Source organism: Dipodomys ordii, unplaced genomic scaffold, assembly GCF_000151885.1.
Source record: "Dipodomys ordii isolate 6190 unplaced genomic scaffold, Dord_2.0 Scaffold20, whole genome shotgun sequence".
NCBI lineage: Eukaryota > Metazoa > Chordata > Mammalia > Rodentia > Heteromyidae > Dipodomys > Dipodomys ordii.
Window position 1 is genome coordinate 9,742,966 of NW_012267236.1, and position 16,993 is coordinate 9,759,958.

Consider the following 16,993-nt stretch of genomic DNA (forward strand, 5'->3'; position numbering starts at 1 on the left):
GGGGGCCTCACCCTCTTTCCCTTGGCTTTTTTGTTCAAGCCTGCCACTCTAACACTTGAGCCATACCCCCATTTCTGGCATTTTGCTGGCTAATTGGAGAAAAGAGACTCAAGGATTTGTCTTCCAGGGCTAGCTTTGAACCCCAATCTTCACATCTCAGCCTTCTGAGTAGCTAAGATTATAGGTGTGAGCCATTGTCACTTGGCCAGTTCTTCATTCTTTTTTAAAAATTGTTTTTGATGAAAGTATTAGTCTATGATGTTCTAGAAGCAAAACGAACTGGCTCTTCTTCACACTTAGCTGGAGCAGCTCCAGTTTAGGACCAGTCAGGGGACATCTAGCTTCCTACTTTAGAACACTGCTCTCTCTGTTCCCAGAGGTACCCTTAGTGAGGGGGGGGGCAAACTGGGACCAGGGGAGCCACAGTACCTGAATTGAGTACATGATGATTTTAAAGCAACGGATGGCAAACACCTTGGGCTCCCAAAGAGAATGGTTATCCAGATGGCTGTGAGGGAAAAAAACACGGGGATGACTGAGGAACTCAGAGAGCCATTAGGGAGAGGTAAGCTTGGAGGGACAGTGACACCTCTTAAGAGCACCTTGCAGTTCCCAGGGAAGTAAGAGAGGCAGGGCTTTCTGAGTGGGTGAGAGAAAGGAATCATGGAGGATCTCAGGGAAGCCCTAGGCTCCCTCCAAGGCTGGAGGGAGCTGCATCATGGAATGAAGCTGGACACCTTCATTTCATTTGGGTGCCCTCCTCCCAACCTCTCAACTCCAATGCATGTGGCTACTGTGATAACTTCACTGTCATAATGCAAATGTGTAATGGGAACCCTGGCACAAAAAAAAGAGGCTCTCTTGATCACAGCACAATAGTTTGATTCCTTTCTTACTACTCCTAAGTCATCAGAAAATGCAGGGACCTGGAGCATTTGAAGGCTGAAGACTGCTGTGAGAGGGACCACTTAACTCACATGAGAACAGGCTTGATGGCATTCTTGATATTGCCAAAGGCAGCCCGGCCCAGCAGCTCCCGCAGGCACCTCTCAGCCAGCTCTGCTGGGTTCTCCTTTTCCTTCTCTGGTGCTTGGAGGGGTGAGGGAGAACGGCTGTGGAAACAAAGCCACATGGGTGAAGGATGCAGTGCACAGCGGGGAGCCGGTCTGATTCTATGCAGGACAAGCAAGAATTTCACACAGGCTGCACCAGGCAGCATGGAGACATCATGGCTGCCAGAAATTGAACCAGGAGAAAGAAGCCTAGGATGGGGGAAGACTGGGGGAGATGGGATGGAATTCCTTCTCTGAAAATCTTTAAGACTCGGCTGGCATGCCCCTGTGTGAGGACATTTTGAGCACCGTGGCCAGGTGCAGCATACATCATGAGCATCTCCACACACTGAAGGGTTCAATAGGAGAAAAGATGGGATATACAGAGAGGGAAGAAAGGCTAGGGGGTGAGAGGAAGGAAAGACACAGCCAGGCTCAGGCATGACCCAATGGTACTCAAGTCACTAAGGGTATTCCCAGATCTGGACCAGAACAAGGAGCCCCAGAACTCCCTGACTTGGAACCATAAGAGACCACAGTGGGAAACAGATTGGTAGAGACAGAATGTGGGCTAACAAACGGCTATTCCAGAAACATCCACCAGAGGGAGAGCTTACTTCCTCTGTCAGTCTGGCAGCAGGGACCCAACTGACCGCAATGAGAACCACGGGTAGAACACATCTTTATTGGGCATCATGCACAGAGCCAAGTTGGGGCACCAACATGAAAATTCCCTCCTTCGGAAGTGGTGCTGTGGTTCAAGCGGTAGAGCGCTTGCCTTGAGCTGAAGAGCACAGGGACAGTGCCCAGGCCCAGAGTTCAAGCCCCACGATAAACCAAAAAAAAAAAAAAAAAAGAAAGAATATTTCCTCCTTCCCATTCCACTGGGGGGAAAGTAGTAGCAGGAAGAAAATGAGTTCCATGACTAACATCTGCAGCTCTTGAATGGCTGTGGCTGGTCAAGCAGTTGTGTTTTGAGGCCTAAAATAGTATCAGGAAGTGAGGGAGGAAGGAGGTCTAAAGGGAAAGTCCTCAGTCCTTGAAGTCATGAGAGATAACATCAACTTCCTCAGCCTGCTGCCTCCCTAGAGACAAGGGTAAGCTGACTCTTGGTCCTTTGTGTTTTGATCAGCACGTACTTATTCCCAGGGAGCCGAGCATCATTACTGTCCTTGCTTCCTTAGGGCTACAGTAGCGGGCAGGAGGTCATACCCAATGTCCCCCGGGAGCTAGCTCTGGACTCACTGCAGAAAAATCACAAAGCTATGATCCTTGGCTGTAGCTAGGTTTTACCTTCTAGTCCACATTATATATTTTGTTTTATTTCTTCTTTCTCTCTCTGTGTGTGTGTGTGTGTGTGTGTGTGTGTGTACATGTGCGCTCGCATGCACATGCACACAATTCTGATACTGGGGCTTGACCGCAGGGCCTGGGGCACTGTCCTTGAGCATTATCACTCAAGGACAGTGCTCTACCACTTTAGACACAGTTCCACTTTAAGCATTTTTTGGTTAATTGGAGATAAGAGTCTTGAACACTTACAGCCTTTCCTGCCCAGGCTGGCTCTAAACCATGATCCTCATATCTCATTCTCCCGAGTAGCTAAGATTGCAGGCATGAACTGCTGCTGCTGATGCCATGTGTTTTCTAGTGGCCTGGAGGAGAGTCTAGATATGTCCTGGCTAGCTTACCTCTCTGCCTCCTCCACGTGCTGTAGGTTGAAAAGCAGAGATGGGACAATCTTGTCCATGTGCTGTGGGTCCCAGATGTTCGCCTGTAACTCATCATTCACAGTCTTCCTCACCACCCCTTGCAGACCTTTGATGCCTGACATTCGGATTCTGTAAGGCAAGGGTAGAATGGCCTGATGAAGTCCTTATGTCCTGTGAAGAGCAGCTCTGCAGCCTGGCTAGAGAGGGGTACAGCCCGGGGGCAAGGGCCACACTCGTCCACCTACTTCTCCTCACAGGTTTGACTTGCTGGTTTGCGTCCTAGCTTGTCTTGGAGACTCTCAGACTGCCTTTGCCCTGGTACCACCAGGCTCCAATCTAGTGTGCTGGTTGCACCATCCTCAGTACTAAGTTAGATTTGCTCCATTATAGGTCTAAGACAGTGCACTCAGGCTGAGTCTACTCAGGGCTTGGAGCTGCAGGCTCTCCAGGCACAAAGGGGTTGAGGCTAGGGATAGACTGGCTAAGAAACCAGAGCAAAATCCAGTAATAGCTCCCTGGGTTCTTTTACTGCCACCATGTGCTGGCCCACAGGAAGAGTCTTTTTTACCACTCATTTATTTCAGCCTAAAGTTCCTTTATTCTAAAAACATTTCTGATTATAAAGCAATACATGCTCATTCTAAAAGGTAAAGGGAAGAAAAAAAAATGCCCTCACCATTATCACTCATTGTCAGGCACAGTGACTCAGGCCTATAATCCTACTGAAGCTACTTAGAATGCAGAGATTAGGAAGCTGAAGATTCAAGGCCAGCCTGAGAAAAAAGTTTACAAGGCCCCATCTCAACCAAGACAAAATTGGGCACAGTGGTTGTGTCTGCTATGTGAGAAGCATAAATAAGAGGATCATGGTTTAGGCTAGCATGGGCATACACATGAGACCCCATTTTAAAAAAGAACTAAAGTAAAAGACTGGGGTGTAGCTCAAGTGGTAGTGCACTGTAAATGCAGGTCAAACCCAGTATTAATCAACAAACATTACCACCATTGGCCTCTTGGCATCTTTCCTTCATATAATATATAACAGAATTGGGAAACTCCTGTATATTTAATGTGTATTGGCTTCCCCCCCCCCATAACATTGTCATAAGCATTTTTCTATGCGATTAACACTTCATACATATGTTGGATGGTTGTATGATGTTACCATGAGAACTTTCTAAACTAAGTCCATACAGGTCATTTAAGTTGCTAATTTTATATTTTGTATTATAATAATACTGGTGGCTGTGGGAATGAGCGAGCAGGAGGGTCAAGGAGACAGAGGGAGGGAGGCAGCAGGGAACAGCCAGTGTGACCACCTTTGCTGGTAGGTGTAGATTAGACTGGATACTGGTGAGTGTATAAATGCCTATACATCTGAGCAGAGGAATGAATAGCGTGTGTGTGTGTGTGTGTGTGTGCGCGCGCGCTCATGTGTGTGCTTTGTTTCAAATTAGGTTCAAGCAAACTTTAGTTTAGATCTTGTCTTGTTTACTGGTCCAAAAGGTTTTTCCTTCAAAGCCATATATCAGGGGCCCTAGCTGCTCATCACCCACCCATCCACAGCCAGTCAACACCCCTTTCTCTCTAGCAACACAGAGCAGAAGGAAAGCTATGGAAAGAAGAAAGCAGACAGGCCAGCCTAGGCTGGAAGGTCTCTAAGACCCCTTTATACTTTGGCTGTGCGGCAAGCAGGCCCTCACAATCCCCTACTCACTTAGTCTTGATTTCCAAGTCATCGTGGCTGGAGTGGCACATTTCACTGAAACGGGACACAAAGAAGTCATAGCTCCGATGGTAAGATGGAGTGTCCTCCTCGATGTTGGCGAACTTCACGAACTGTGGGAAGGAGAAAGAATAGGTAGGACAGGTAATTTCTCCACTCCTTACTTCTGAGGATCCCCAATGCCTGTTGTAGAAAAGAATGCCCCAGGCATCCTGGGATAAGTTCCTGGCTGCCTCCCAGAGCATAGTCCTGAGCTCTGAGTTCAAGTTCTGCTCAGCTGCAATGATCACTTTCCCATCTGAGGGGAGCAAAGGAAGGAAGAGAAGGGAAATGAGGGGGTCTCTCTCTTCCATACAGGACTGCACAAAACTACATGGCTGAAAGGCTGTGGGAAAAATACTGACATTGAACAAAAACCAGGGTCAGTGCTTGGAGCCCCACACAGAATGGATTATCTCAGATACAAGATCAAATATGAAATTTGATTTGCAAAATATAATTTTAATTTATTGTTGGAAGTGTGTGGGTAAATGTTTCAAGTTTGCTATTTTCACTGTAGTTGGTCTTGACCAGCAATCCTAATTCTGAGTTCCAATGTGCTGCATGTTCAAAATTCTAAAAATCAGGTCCTGCAGAGGTGTGAGTATCCCAAGGTAAATGGGGAAAAACCACTAGTGTCAAATTCTATAAATTTTCAAAATTTTAAAATGCAGTATCCCAAATAACTCTTTTTCTTTCTTTCTTTTTTGAGGGTCGTGGTGCTTGAACTCAGGGCCTGGGCACTCTCCCTGAGTTTCTTTTGCTCAAGGCTAGCTAGCACTCTACCACTTGAGCCACAGTACCACTTCTAGCTTTTTCTGTTTATGTGGTACTGAGAAATCAAACCCAGAGCTCCATGCATGCTAGGCAAGCACTCTACCACTAAGCCACATTCCTAGCCCTCAAATAACTTTTGTTGTTGTTGTTGTTGGTGGTGGTGGTGGTGGTCATAGGGCTTGAACTCTGGGCCTGGGCGCTGCCCCTGAGCTCTTTTACTCAAAGCTAGTGTTCTAACACTTGAGCCACAGTACACTTCCAGTTTTCTGGTCGTTTATTGGAGATAAGAATCTCATGAGTTTCCTGCCCGGGCTGGCTTTGAACCTCCATCCTCAGATCTCAGCCTCCTGAGTAGCCAGGATTATAGGCATGAGCCACCAGTGCCTGGCCCAAATAACTCTTAAAGAGATCAGATTAATAATAAGTTATAGTCTGTTATTCTGTCATGGATTATTATGTTTTCCCTAAAAGTATATGTTTTAATTGAAATGACATTTTTTTGTTTGCTTGCTTGTTTATGTGGACTGAGGAATTGAACCCAGGGCCTCATGCATGATAGGCAAGCATTCTGCCACTGAGCCACATTCCCAGCCAGTATGCTTGTTTTAAAAGGATGTATGATTGCTCACACCTCTAGTTGTAGCTATACAGGAGACTGAGATCTGAAAATTATGGCTCAAAGCCAGCCTAGGCTCAGTCCATGAGATTCTTATCTTCAATTAATCAGCAAAAAGCTGTAAGTAGAGCTGTGGCTCAAGTGGCAGATCACCAGCCTTTTATGAAAAAACTAAAGGACAATGCCCAGGCCCTGAGTTCAAGCTAGTACCTGCATAAAACAAACAAAAAAAGGATGCACAACTCTTCCTATAACTTTTATATTTAGTGTTGAGTGTCAAATTTACTTACAAGGTGTTAACTTTTCCTAGATGTAAATTAGTAGCTTCCATTAACACAATTAATTTTTATGGTGTTTTTTTTCCTTGTAACTATAAATAGTTACCTCCCAGTGACTGATAGATTCTCAACACAGAAAGCATATAAGGAGATCTTGTATCCCAAGCTAAAATGTATGCATACATGTATTTGAGAATGAATTTTCTGGTCCCAGCAGTAAATGCAATGACACTGCTCGCATTAGTGATGTTCATGGTGGAGGCACAGTAGTGATCTATGTGATCACTGTGCACTAAGTATGCACAGGCTCAGGAGTTCCAGAAGCGAGGGTGAAGGAGGCCTTCCTAAGCCAAGTCTAAGACCAGAGATTCAGCAGACACCAAGGCTAAACCCAAACTCCAATGCATTGCTGCTATAACCACTCAGGTCATTCCCAGGCTACCTATCACAGCCCCGGGCTGGCCCTATCAGGGTATCCATCCATACTGAGGATCTGTAGCTATAGTAGCATCTCGCTGCTGTTCTAGCTCTGATCTTTGACATTTAAGTTCTTTCATGTTTTGCTTTCCCTATAAAACAAACAACCCCATCTTCACTGGTGTCAATCACTTCAAGGGTTTTATGTGTGCACGTGTTGTGTGTGTGTATATGTGTGTGTGTGTGTGTGTGTGTGTGTGTGCTAGTCTTGAACTCAGGGCCTGGGCACTGTCCCTGAGATTTCTTTGCTCAAGGCCAGCACTCTACCATTTAATCCTTAACCCCACTTCTGGCTTTTTTGGGGTACTTAATTGGAGATAAGAGTCTCACAGACTTTTGTGACTGGGCTGGCTTTGAACTGCAATCCTAAGATCTCAGCTTCATGAATAGCTAGGACTACAGGCATGAGCCATCAGCACCCAGCCATTTAAAGATCTTATACTGCATCTACTTCAAGCATGATGCAACAGCTTAAAGACTGTGAATATGCTTAGGTGTTTATGTTTTAGAAAGTTGAGAGACAAAAACCAAAACCAAAACCTCTTCTCTTTATGTTGATATAACAGGACTTGAATTCAGGGCCTTGAATCCTTGCCTAGCTTTTCTGATCACAATTGGTATTCTACCACTTGAGCCAGGCCTCCAGACCCACTTTTTGCTGGTTTATGTCTGTAAATGCCTTACATCCACAAAAAATACCTAGATCTGAGGATGAGGACACAGATGGCCAGTGGGGCACCATGGTCCTGCCCATGACAACATCCTCTGTAGGCTAGAACTTTTGGCAAACTAGTGAATTTAGCAGAAGGTATACGGTGCCCATTGTAGAGATGCAGACATTGAGGTGTCCAGGGAAGAAGTGAGTTCCTAGACATCAGCCTGCTTATAAAACTACCCAGGGAACATGTTGAAAATTCTGGCTTCTGTGCTACTCCAGGCCTAGTGAAGAAGACCCCGAGGGCAAGGCTCTACAGTCACAAAGCCCTTCCCCTCCCTCCTACCCTGTGTGAAGTCTGAGAGAAGGGGGCTCTGTGGGCTCCAGTCCTTTCCCAGGCTGAACTGGACTACTAGCCATGGTAATGTGCCCAGGCAGGCTGGGAGGAGCAGAGCATTGGAAAGGCCCAGGACATGTGTCCTTGGTGGTGGAAGTCAATCAAGACTGGACAGAGAGATGCATACCTCCTTTGAAAAAAAGAATTGGGATGTTTGGGGTTGAACCAAGATTGGACGGGTTCCATCTCTGGGACTCCTATCTGCCCTACCACAGGGCATAGGATGGAGGAGAGGCTGCAGCCCGGGAGGTCAGGCCCAAGTTCAGTCCACGGCTTCATTCTGCCAGAACCCTGCTGTTAACAGGGCCTAGTGCAACTGAACTTAATGCCAGTTCTGACCCTCCCAAATAGAGATTGTGTCCTGTTTGTGAAAATAAGGTTGGCAACAGGATGAGCTACTAAAAGAAACTCCTTTTGGGTACCAGACTCTGACAGCATCCTTAGGACAGTCTGGTTTGATAGAAGGAGCATCCTTTCCATGAGCCCAGCAGCCCAGATGACCCAGCTAGACAATTGGTAAGGGAGCACTGGCCTGTGGCAAGCCCTGTGCAGTGCGGGGAAGAGGAGGTGCTGACAGACAGCCCTGTCACACTGCTCCTGAGCCTCCTAGAGGGTGACATGAGGAGCTAAACTGTAAAACCTGGTGAGCATGATTCAGAGGATCTCAGGGATGCTTCACGGGGGCCCTGGTCAAGGAGTCTGTCTGTTATGGAAGCCCACTGGGGAAATAGGTCTAAATTTGGCTGAGATGGGGCTGGTATTTTGGGGCTTTTTTTTCTTTGATTCCTGTGCTGAGGATAAAACCCATGGCCCTGTGGTGCTAGGCAAGTGCTCTGCTATTCAGCTATATATCCTTAGAAAGTTTTGTTTTATTTTGTTTTGTTTTTGGTCAGTTGTGGAGCTTGAACTCAGGGACTAGACACTGTCTCTGAGCTCTTTTTGCTCATGTCTAGAGCTCTACCCCTTTGTGCCACAGCTGTACTTCCGGTTTTTTGAGTGGTTAATTAGAGATAAGAGTCTCATGGGCTTTCCTGCCCAGCCTGGCTTTGAATCACAATCCTCAGTTCTCAGCCTCCTGAGTAGATAAGATTACTACAGGTGTGAGCCACCAGTGCCTAACTACTTTTCTAACTGTAGGAAACAGCAGGAACTTCCTATCCACCATAACGAATAGTCTATTTGCTTGTTTTTAAATTTCAATGCTAGTTGCCTAATGCATGAAATCATGAAAGAATGAAGTTAGGTTTTTGTTTTATTTATTTTTAAGACATAGCAACAATGAGGATGGTCTCTATAGTAACAAACTGGAGATTCTTGAACAGGTGACATTTCAAAGGCCACCCTTTCAAGATCAAAGTTTCAGCTTTGATATACAACAAAGGTGCCATGCTTGCTGGCACAGATCACCCATCTTTGCAGCATAGGCACCACAACTGTGTGACAGTGATTCAGAGCCAGGGTAATACAGAGAAAGACTGCAAACATTGACTGATATGGCACACACAGGGCTCCCTTGTCTGAAAGGGAAGCTGAGCTGATTGGTCATGCTTTGGAAGAACCATGTCTCTGTGAGTTAGCTTTTACATCTTCTATAGATGGGATCTTTCTGCAGTTACCAGAAACGACAGGAGAACACACTGCACAGGGAGAGGATCCAGTCTCTCCTGCAGCCCTGGGGCCAAGGCCTTTCTGATGCCTTTACTCTCAGTTTCCTGGAAGACAAGTGGGAACCACCTCGCTTTGCTTCACTGGCACAAATCCTAGCTGGAAAGATGACACAAACCATGTGGTTTCTGCCTTTTTCTCCTCACTGAGCTTGTCTTTGTATTTTTTGTGGGGGGGTTGTCTTTTGATTCTTCTATTTTGAGTCAAGGTCTCACTCTGTGGCCTTGAGATCCTCCTGCTCCAACCTCCCAAGTATGGTGATTACAGGCATGTATCCACACAGCCAGCATTGAGCTTGTTTACAGCAACTCCATGGAGCTGTTTTCAGAGAAAACGGAGCCACAGACCACTTGACTGTGTCCTGACAACCCCTAGACAATGGGCCAAAGCAGGGGCGTTCCCTGAGCATGAAGACACTCTCCCTTGTCTGCCTGCACCATCCCATCCTCCAAGAAACACTGGAAAACCAGTGTTAATAACTCCTGGGGTATATCATTCTGGCTGCCCCCAGGAACCCATCCTTGTCCCTCTGAGTGATCCTATGTGCTGGGTCCCAAGCTGGCACTCAGGAACAGAGCTGGGATGCACTGCTGCCTTGCTCTAAGATCCCATCCTTGAGGCATTGAGTCACAAAACTGAGGGACCCCCAGACCCCCTAGCAGTCCTGAGCCCACCTGCCATATGGACCTGTCTCATGTGGGTGGCTGGCAGTGCTGATTGTTGAGTCAGCACTGGAGACTGGACCAATGCTAGTCTACATGACAGTTAAAAACCACTGAGTAAGCCAGGCGCCGGTGGCTCAAGCCTGTAATCCTAGCTACTCAGGAGGCTGAGATCTGAGGATCGTGGTTCAAAGCCAGCCCGGGCAGGGAAGTCCATTAGACTCTCATCTCCAATAACCACTAGGAAAGTGGAAGTGGCACTGTGGCTCAAGTGGTAGAGCACTCGCCTTGAGTTGAAGAGTGCAGGGACAGCACCCAAGCCCCGAGCTCAAACAAACCACTGAGTGATGACATCATCCAGGGGAGCACACAGAGCAAGAGGGTGGAGCACAGAGCCCCAGAGAACACAGATCTTCAAAGGAAGGAGGTGGAAGAGACCCACAGGAGGAAGTATTAGTTTTCTAGGGCTACTGTAAAAGACAATAGTGTAGTGGCTTAAAACAACATGTAAATTGGGTGATGGTGCTCAAGCCTGTAATCCAAGCTTTGCAGGAGGCTGAGATCTGAGGACCACAGTTTGAAGCCAGCCTGAAAAGAAAATTCCATGAGACTTTTATCTCTACTTAACCACTGAAAAGCCCAAAGTGGAGCTATGGCTCAGTGGGAAAGCACCAACCTTGAACAAAAAAACTAAGGGACAGTGCCTAGGCCCTGACCAGCACAAACAAACCAACCCATCACATTTATGCTCTCACACATTGGAGTTCCCATATCTGCCGGGAGCCTGAAAAAGTCTTCTGAGAGAAGCCAGGCACATTCGCTTCTCTGCCTTTTCTAATTTCCAGAAGGAACCTCCCCCCCCCTTCTTTCTTTGCCTTGTGCTGATCTCCATGTTCAAGGCTAGCAGCATGGCATTCTTAGATTTCTTTCTCTCTGTCCCTCTGTCTCCATCATCATATCAACTTTTGTCTGACTCTGATCCTTCTGTGTCCCTCTTATAATGACCCTCGTGACCCCATCAGACCCACTTGGACAGTGCAGAACATACCCTATCTCAACAGCTGGCCTCAATCACACCTGCAAAGGTACAAGAGAGTAGAGCTGGGGTAGGGGTAGGGCTGCAGTTTATCCTGTGTTCCTCACCCACAAGGCCATGGGCCACCTCTGGTCACAGGGAGCACAGCACAGAGGCTGGGGACAAGGGGCCAGAAGCTTCTACTCAGGTTCATTTGTTTCTCAAAGCCCTAAGCCCCTATGAAGATCATTTCGACATTTCTGGGCTGAACTAAGATCGTGTGAAGCACTGGCATGCCAACAAGTGTCAGAACTCTTGGGAGAGCAAGGACCCGGTGAAGGAAAGACAGTACTAGAGGAGGCCATTCAGTGCTGCAGTCTGAGTCTACTGCACTAACTTGGCTTAACTTAATTAAGCCAGCCTGCCCTTCTCACTTTCCTCATCTATCTGTAGCACAGCAATCACTCCCCCACTCACCCCTGGATGATGTGCTAACACACTGGAGTGGGAATTCATAGAACACTCTGTTTGCAAGGGGTCACTCACAAAATATCTACCCAGATTAGGACTCATGGTGGGAAAAAAGAAAGTGGTGGCCACCTGCTTCTGAGGCCCCCATGGAGTCATGGTGACTGCTTTATTTTTCCATACAGATGTTCCCTTCCAGACTGTACTTATCCTAAACAAGACAACTAAAACAGTATGTGGAGCTGTTGCCAGGGCAACCTGACAAAGGACTTTGCCCTCAGCTACTGCATATGTAATTTGTCAAAAGCAGCAGGCATCCAAGAAGAGAAGAGAGAAAGGAGAGGGGAGAGAAAGGCAGAGTTTCTATTCTGGAAAGAAAAGTTACTATGAATCTCTTTTCTGATTAAATCAACTTCTGTAGAATAGTAAAGAAGTTCTAGCTGGGTACAGTGGCTCATGTTTGTACTCCTAGCTACTTAGGAGGCTAAAATCCTGAGGATTAAGATTCGAAACCAGCCTGGGAAGACAAATCTATCCATGGGACTCTTTGTCTCTAATCAACAAAAGCTAGAAGTGGTGATATGGCTCAAGTGACAGCATCCAGTCATAAGCAAAAAAGCAAGAATCTGAGGCTCTGAGTTCAAGCCCCAGTATTGACATGCGCACACATGCACACACGCGCGCACACACACACACACACACACACACACACACACACACAGAAGCTCTGATGGGTACAGTTCAGCAATACTAGGCTGGGAAAGTGAGCAGAGGGAGGCTCCAACTTTTCTCCTGTGTTCTTCACAGATAGATAGAGACTTCACCAAAGGCTTATAAATAATCTAAATCTTAGCTTCTTGGAACACTTGGAGCTTAAAATGTGCCTTAAGGCAAAGAAGCAGGGGAGAAGTAAAAAAGTGAAAGATAGCAGTCAGAATATTTGAGAATATATAAATTCATATGTGGCACCCCTGATAGCTCTTCTCTTATAAATGCTCACATCTCGCGATAGCAGACACTTGTGCTCAGATCAATGACAGAAGTTGGAGGAGCCACAGTCAAGTTCAACCTGACTGTGGTATGAGCAAAAAGATAACCTGTCCATAGCTGTCCAGCTAGGGAAGAGAACTAAGCCAGCAGCTAGCTTCCTGCTTCCCCGCGGTCTTTCTACTTCTCTAGTACCTTTGTCCATGGATATCAGTTTCCGACATCTCTGGGCTGGCTTTGAACTGTAATCCTCAGATCTCAGCCTTCTGAGTAGCTAGGATTAGAGGCTTGAGCCACCAGTGCCTAATATTTTACCAGGATTATTATAGGATGTTTCATGGGACCCTGAATTATGAGGGCCCTGGACAACTTCTGCCCGCCAAGGAATACTGTGGGTATGGGTACAGGTATACATGTACGTGAAAGCACACTACTACTGGAGCTGGCTTTGAACCATAATCCTCAGATCTCAGTCTTTTTTTTTGGGGGGGGGGTCCGTCATGGGGCCTGAACTCTGGGTCTGGGCGCTGTCCCTCAGCATTTCAGCTCAAAGCTAGCGCTCTACCACTTAAGCCACAGCACCACTTCCGGCTTTTTTTTTCTTTTTGCTTATGTGGTGCTAAGGAATCGAACCCAGGGCCTCGAGCATGCAAGGCAAGCGCTCTACCACTGAGCCACCTTCCCAGCCCAGATCTCAGTCTTGAGTAGCTATGATTATAGGCATGACCTATCAGTGGGAATGCTTGTGTTAATCTACTTCCTCCCTCACTTTCCCCACCCCCCGCATTGGTCATGGAGCTTGAATTTAGGGCTAGGAACCATCCCTGAAGTTTTTTGCTCAAGGCTAGTGCTCTACCACTTTGAGCCACTGCGATACTTCTGGTTTTCTTGGAGATCAGAGTCTCCCAGATTTTCCTGCTTGGGCTGGCTTTGAACCACGATCCTCAATAAACTACTTTTATACTTCACAAAATGCCATTTAAAATTATTTAAGGGAACAATCTATTGGGAGAGAAAGGTTGACTGTCATCAGTCTACAATCAGCATACTAGTGTCAACATTGTACTGCCTCAGGAAGATGCTAAGACTGCTGAATTACACGATTTTTTTTTCCCTTCATTTTGGTTTGTGTTTTTTGGAGCCATGGTCTCTCTGACTAGGCTGGTCTTATTTTTTTGGGTCCATAGTGGGGCTTGAACTCGGCTTGAGCACTGTCCTTGTGCTCTTCAGCTTAAGGCGAGCACTCTACCACTTGAGCCACAGTGCTACTTCCAGTTTTCTAGTGGTTTATTGGAGATAAGAGTCTCACGGACTTTTCTGCCCAGGCTGGCTTTGAACCGTGATTCTCAGATCTCAGCCTCCTAAGTAGCTAGGATTACAGGCGTGAGCCACCGGTGCCTGGCTTAGGCTGGTCTTAAACTCATCATTTTCCTCCCCACCTTCTGAGTGCAGGATTACATGTGCATTATACCTGGCAACTATATGCTTTAGAATACTGGATTTTATTTTTTAAGTGTTTTATTATGTATGTAGAAATTATATGACATAGCCAGGTGTGGTGGTTCACATCTGTAATCAGCTACTACTGAGGAGGTGGAAACTTGGAGAATCAAGGTTCCAGGATAACCCAGGAAAAAGCAAGATCCAATCTCAACCCATAAGCCAGGCATAGTGATACCCAACAGTCTGAGACTATGAAAAATAACTGAAGCTGGGAGTGTGGTTAAATGGTAGAGTACCCACCTACCAAGTGAGAAGCCAAGTTCAAAGCTCAGATTCAACAAAAAAAAAATTCTCACTCCTCTTCCCCTTTCCTCTTCCTCCTCCTTCCTTTCCTCCCTCCCTCTTTCTCTCTAAGATATTTTATTTAAATTTAAAAACATCAATGCTCCTTTGCTCATACTAAGAGGGACACCAGGTTAAGGTCAGAAACCTCAAGTGAGAATGACACATCACAATGCTGACTCAGGCCTTCCATTCCCATCCTACCCAGGTTCTGGCTGGGAGACCAGGGGCCCCAGAGCTGCTCCTTACCGAGTTGGTACCCAGTATCTGCAGGTTGGGCTTCTCTGACTCCAGCAGCTTGGCCACCATCTTGAGGAAGCTCTCCACGAAAAGGTTGATGCTCTGGCAGTGGCAGGCCATAAGCAGCTGGTCCAGCGCCTCCATGGCGATGCACACGTACCTGGGAAGGGCAGCAGGGGGCAACTGGGTGTCAGCATGGTGACCTTGTGGGCAGCATCAGGGAAGAAGACTGTCATGGGCTGCCACAATTTCTAGGTTGTAACTCCAACAAGTGACCACTCCACTAGAACTGATCATCAGTAAGACTTAGAGCTGTAAGGGGGTTTTGCAAATATGCAGTGACCTGAAGCTCTCAGTCCAGGGTCATGTGCAGCATAGAAAATGAAGCGGAGTCCATGCCAGGTGCCTATAATCTTAGCTTCTCAAGAGGCTGAGATATTAGGATCATAATTGGAAGCCAACCTGGACAGAAAAATTTGTAAGACTTTTATTTCCAATTAACCACCAAAAAGCCAGACATAGAGCTGTGGTTCAAGTGGGTAAGTGCCAGCCTTCAGCAATAAAAGCTAAGCGAGAACTTGAGGCCCCCAACACTGGCACAAGGGGCGGCGGTGGGGGGGGGAAGGAAGAAGGGAGAGTTCAGAGATTTCATCTTCATGGCTTGATCCTAATCATATTCATCTTTAAACATTAGTCAGACATTTAAAATGAACAAGAATTAGACTTGCTAATGTCTTTTTAAAGATAACCAAAGTTTAAGTAAATAAAAAGACAGCTCTGAAAGCATGACTACAGGATCATTTCTGGAACCATTAGGTGGCCCTCATTAAGCCCCACAGTATGTCCTAAGCATCTGTTTAATTCAGATTGAAGTAAGGCGGTCAGGTCTGGCTGGCACCATATTGATCACATGGTGGATGGTAGGGTCTGGCATCTTGTCTTCATGATGGGAGAAGGTAACCCTCTCTGCCCCCCCCCATCACCTGCCTCCCAGGTGGGCGAGCCTGGAACCCTGGAGGCAGGGGCAGGCACTTGGCTGATAGGTTACTGAGTCTGTCAGTCCAGTGCCCGGGACTGGGAATTTCCTGAGGATCTGCCCCCTGTGCCGACCTATTTAAGCCCGGACCAGCCTAGCCACCAGGACTCCATGCCACGTGTGTCTCTGTGATCAGGTGCTGTGTCCTGTCTCCTGGCTCGTCTCCAGTCATCATGGAGTCCCATTCAGCTCTCCATTGGAGCTGAACTGGCTTGTTGATATTGTTTTTGTTATCTCTTTCCTCTTTAACATGTTTCCTAGCTGTGTTATGTGTATTTGCATGCTGCAGGCCTTTGTAACAACTGGTGGCCTGCAGTCTGTTAAATGTATAATAAAGACTCCAATATTCTATATTTTAAAATTTGGCTTATGGGCTGATTTACCTTACAACAAGATAATGTACTCAGACTGCCTTAGACAATGACAGCTTTGCAAGTCTAAACATGTAAGGTAATATATATCAGACACCAAACAACCATGTTAAAAAACAAACAAAAAACAAAACAACAACAAAAACAACCTCTTGATCTGGGGCATACATGTAGCAGACTCCTAGCCTACCATACATGACAGCCTGTATGTTTCAGCACCAAAAAAAGAAAGGAAAGGAAATTTTAAAAAAGCTGCTGTGATTTGAATTTTTCTTCCTACTTCCATGACCCTCCAGAGCCCCACCCTTCAGAGGCCACCACCATCACTGCCAGGAAACCTGCAGACCAGGCATCTGGCATGTCGCAGGTGCACTGTGCCAGCCAGGTAAGCAGAGCCTGAGGCCTGCGTTTGGAGAAACAGGCTGGCCTGGATCCTTGTCAGAGAGGTCAGACTTTCCCTGCAGAGAAACCTGGACACGTCCAATCAACCACATCGGGCAGGAAATGAGGGCAGGTTGAGTGACATTCTCTTTGCTTCTAGATCATCCTGAGTATCTTTCTGTGTGAAGGAATCTGACAGTATCTCACTATTATTTTACAGAGTGTAAGTACTGGAAGTAAAGGAAGGGGTGGGGTAGCTGGGGCTAGGTAAAAGAAGAAGCTAGAAGGCTTCCCCCATCCCAGAGCCTAGATTGCTATTTTTCCTGTTCCTGTAAAGAAAAAAAATCTAGAATATCCTGGTAAGCAAAAAACATCCTTTGCTAGGAACAAAAAGAATTGGATACTGACCAGGACTAGAAATTTTTTGTTGTTGTTGGAAAATGAAAACTATAGCGGAAGTGAAACTGAAGTGTAAAGAAACTGTAAAGCTAAGCCAGGCGTGGTGGTTACATGCTTGTGATCCCAGCCTTTTGGGAGGCTGATGCAGGAGGATCAAGAGTGCAGGGCTGGCCTATACAGCCTCAAAAATCAAAAGTCGGGGAGAGGGGCAGCAGGGAAGGGAGGGGTTGTAAGAGAATGAGAGACAGGGAAAGA

The 16,993-nt window shown here is 46.5% G+C and overlaps 1 protein-coding gene across 1 annotated transcript in view; it reads right to left on the minus strand.

Annotated features, from left to right (window-relative positions):
- The window catches only part of Efr3b (EFR3 homolog B (S. cerevisiae)), an 80,895-nt gene that overhangs the window by 18,203 nt on the left and 45,699 nt on the right, over positions 1-16,993 (minus strand). The window contains exons 4-8 of the mRNA XM_013013609.1: positions 14,561-14,711; positions 4,482-4,603; positions 2,744-2,893; positions 978-1,112; positions 430-508 (exon numbers count right to left, since the gene is read on the minus strand). Coding sequence (XP_012869063.1) covers positions 430-508; positions 978-1,112; positions 2,744-2,893; positions 4,482-4,603; positions 14,561-14,711 — 637 coding nt within the window. The remainder of the gene's footprint in view (positions 1-429; positions 509-977; positions 1,113-2,743; positions 2,894-4,481; positions 4,604-14,560; positions 14,712-16,993) is intronic.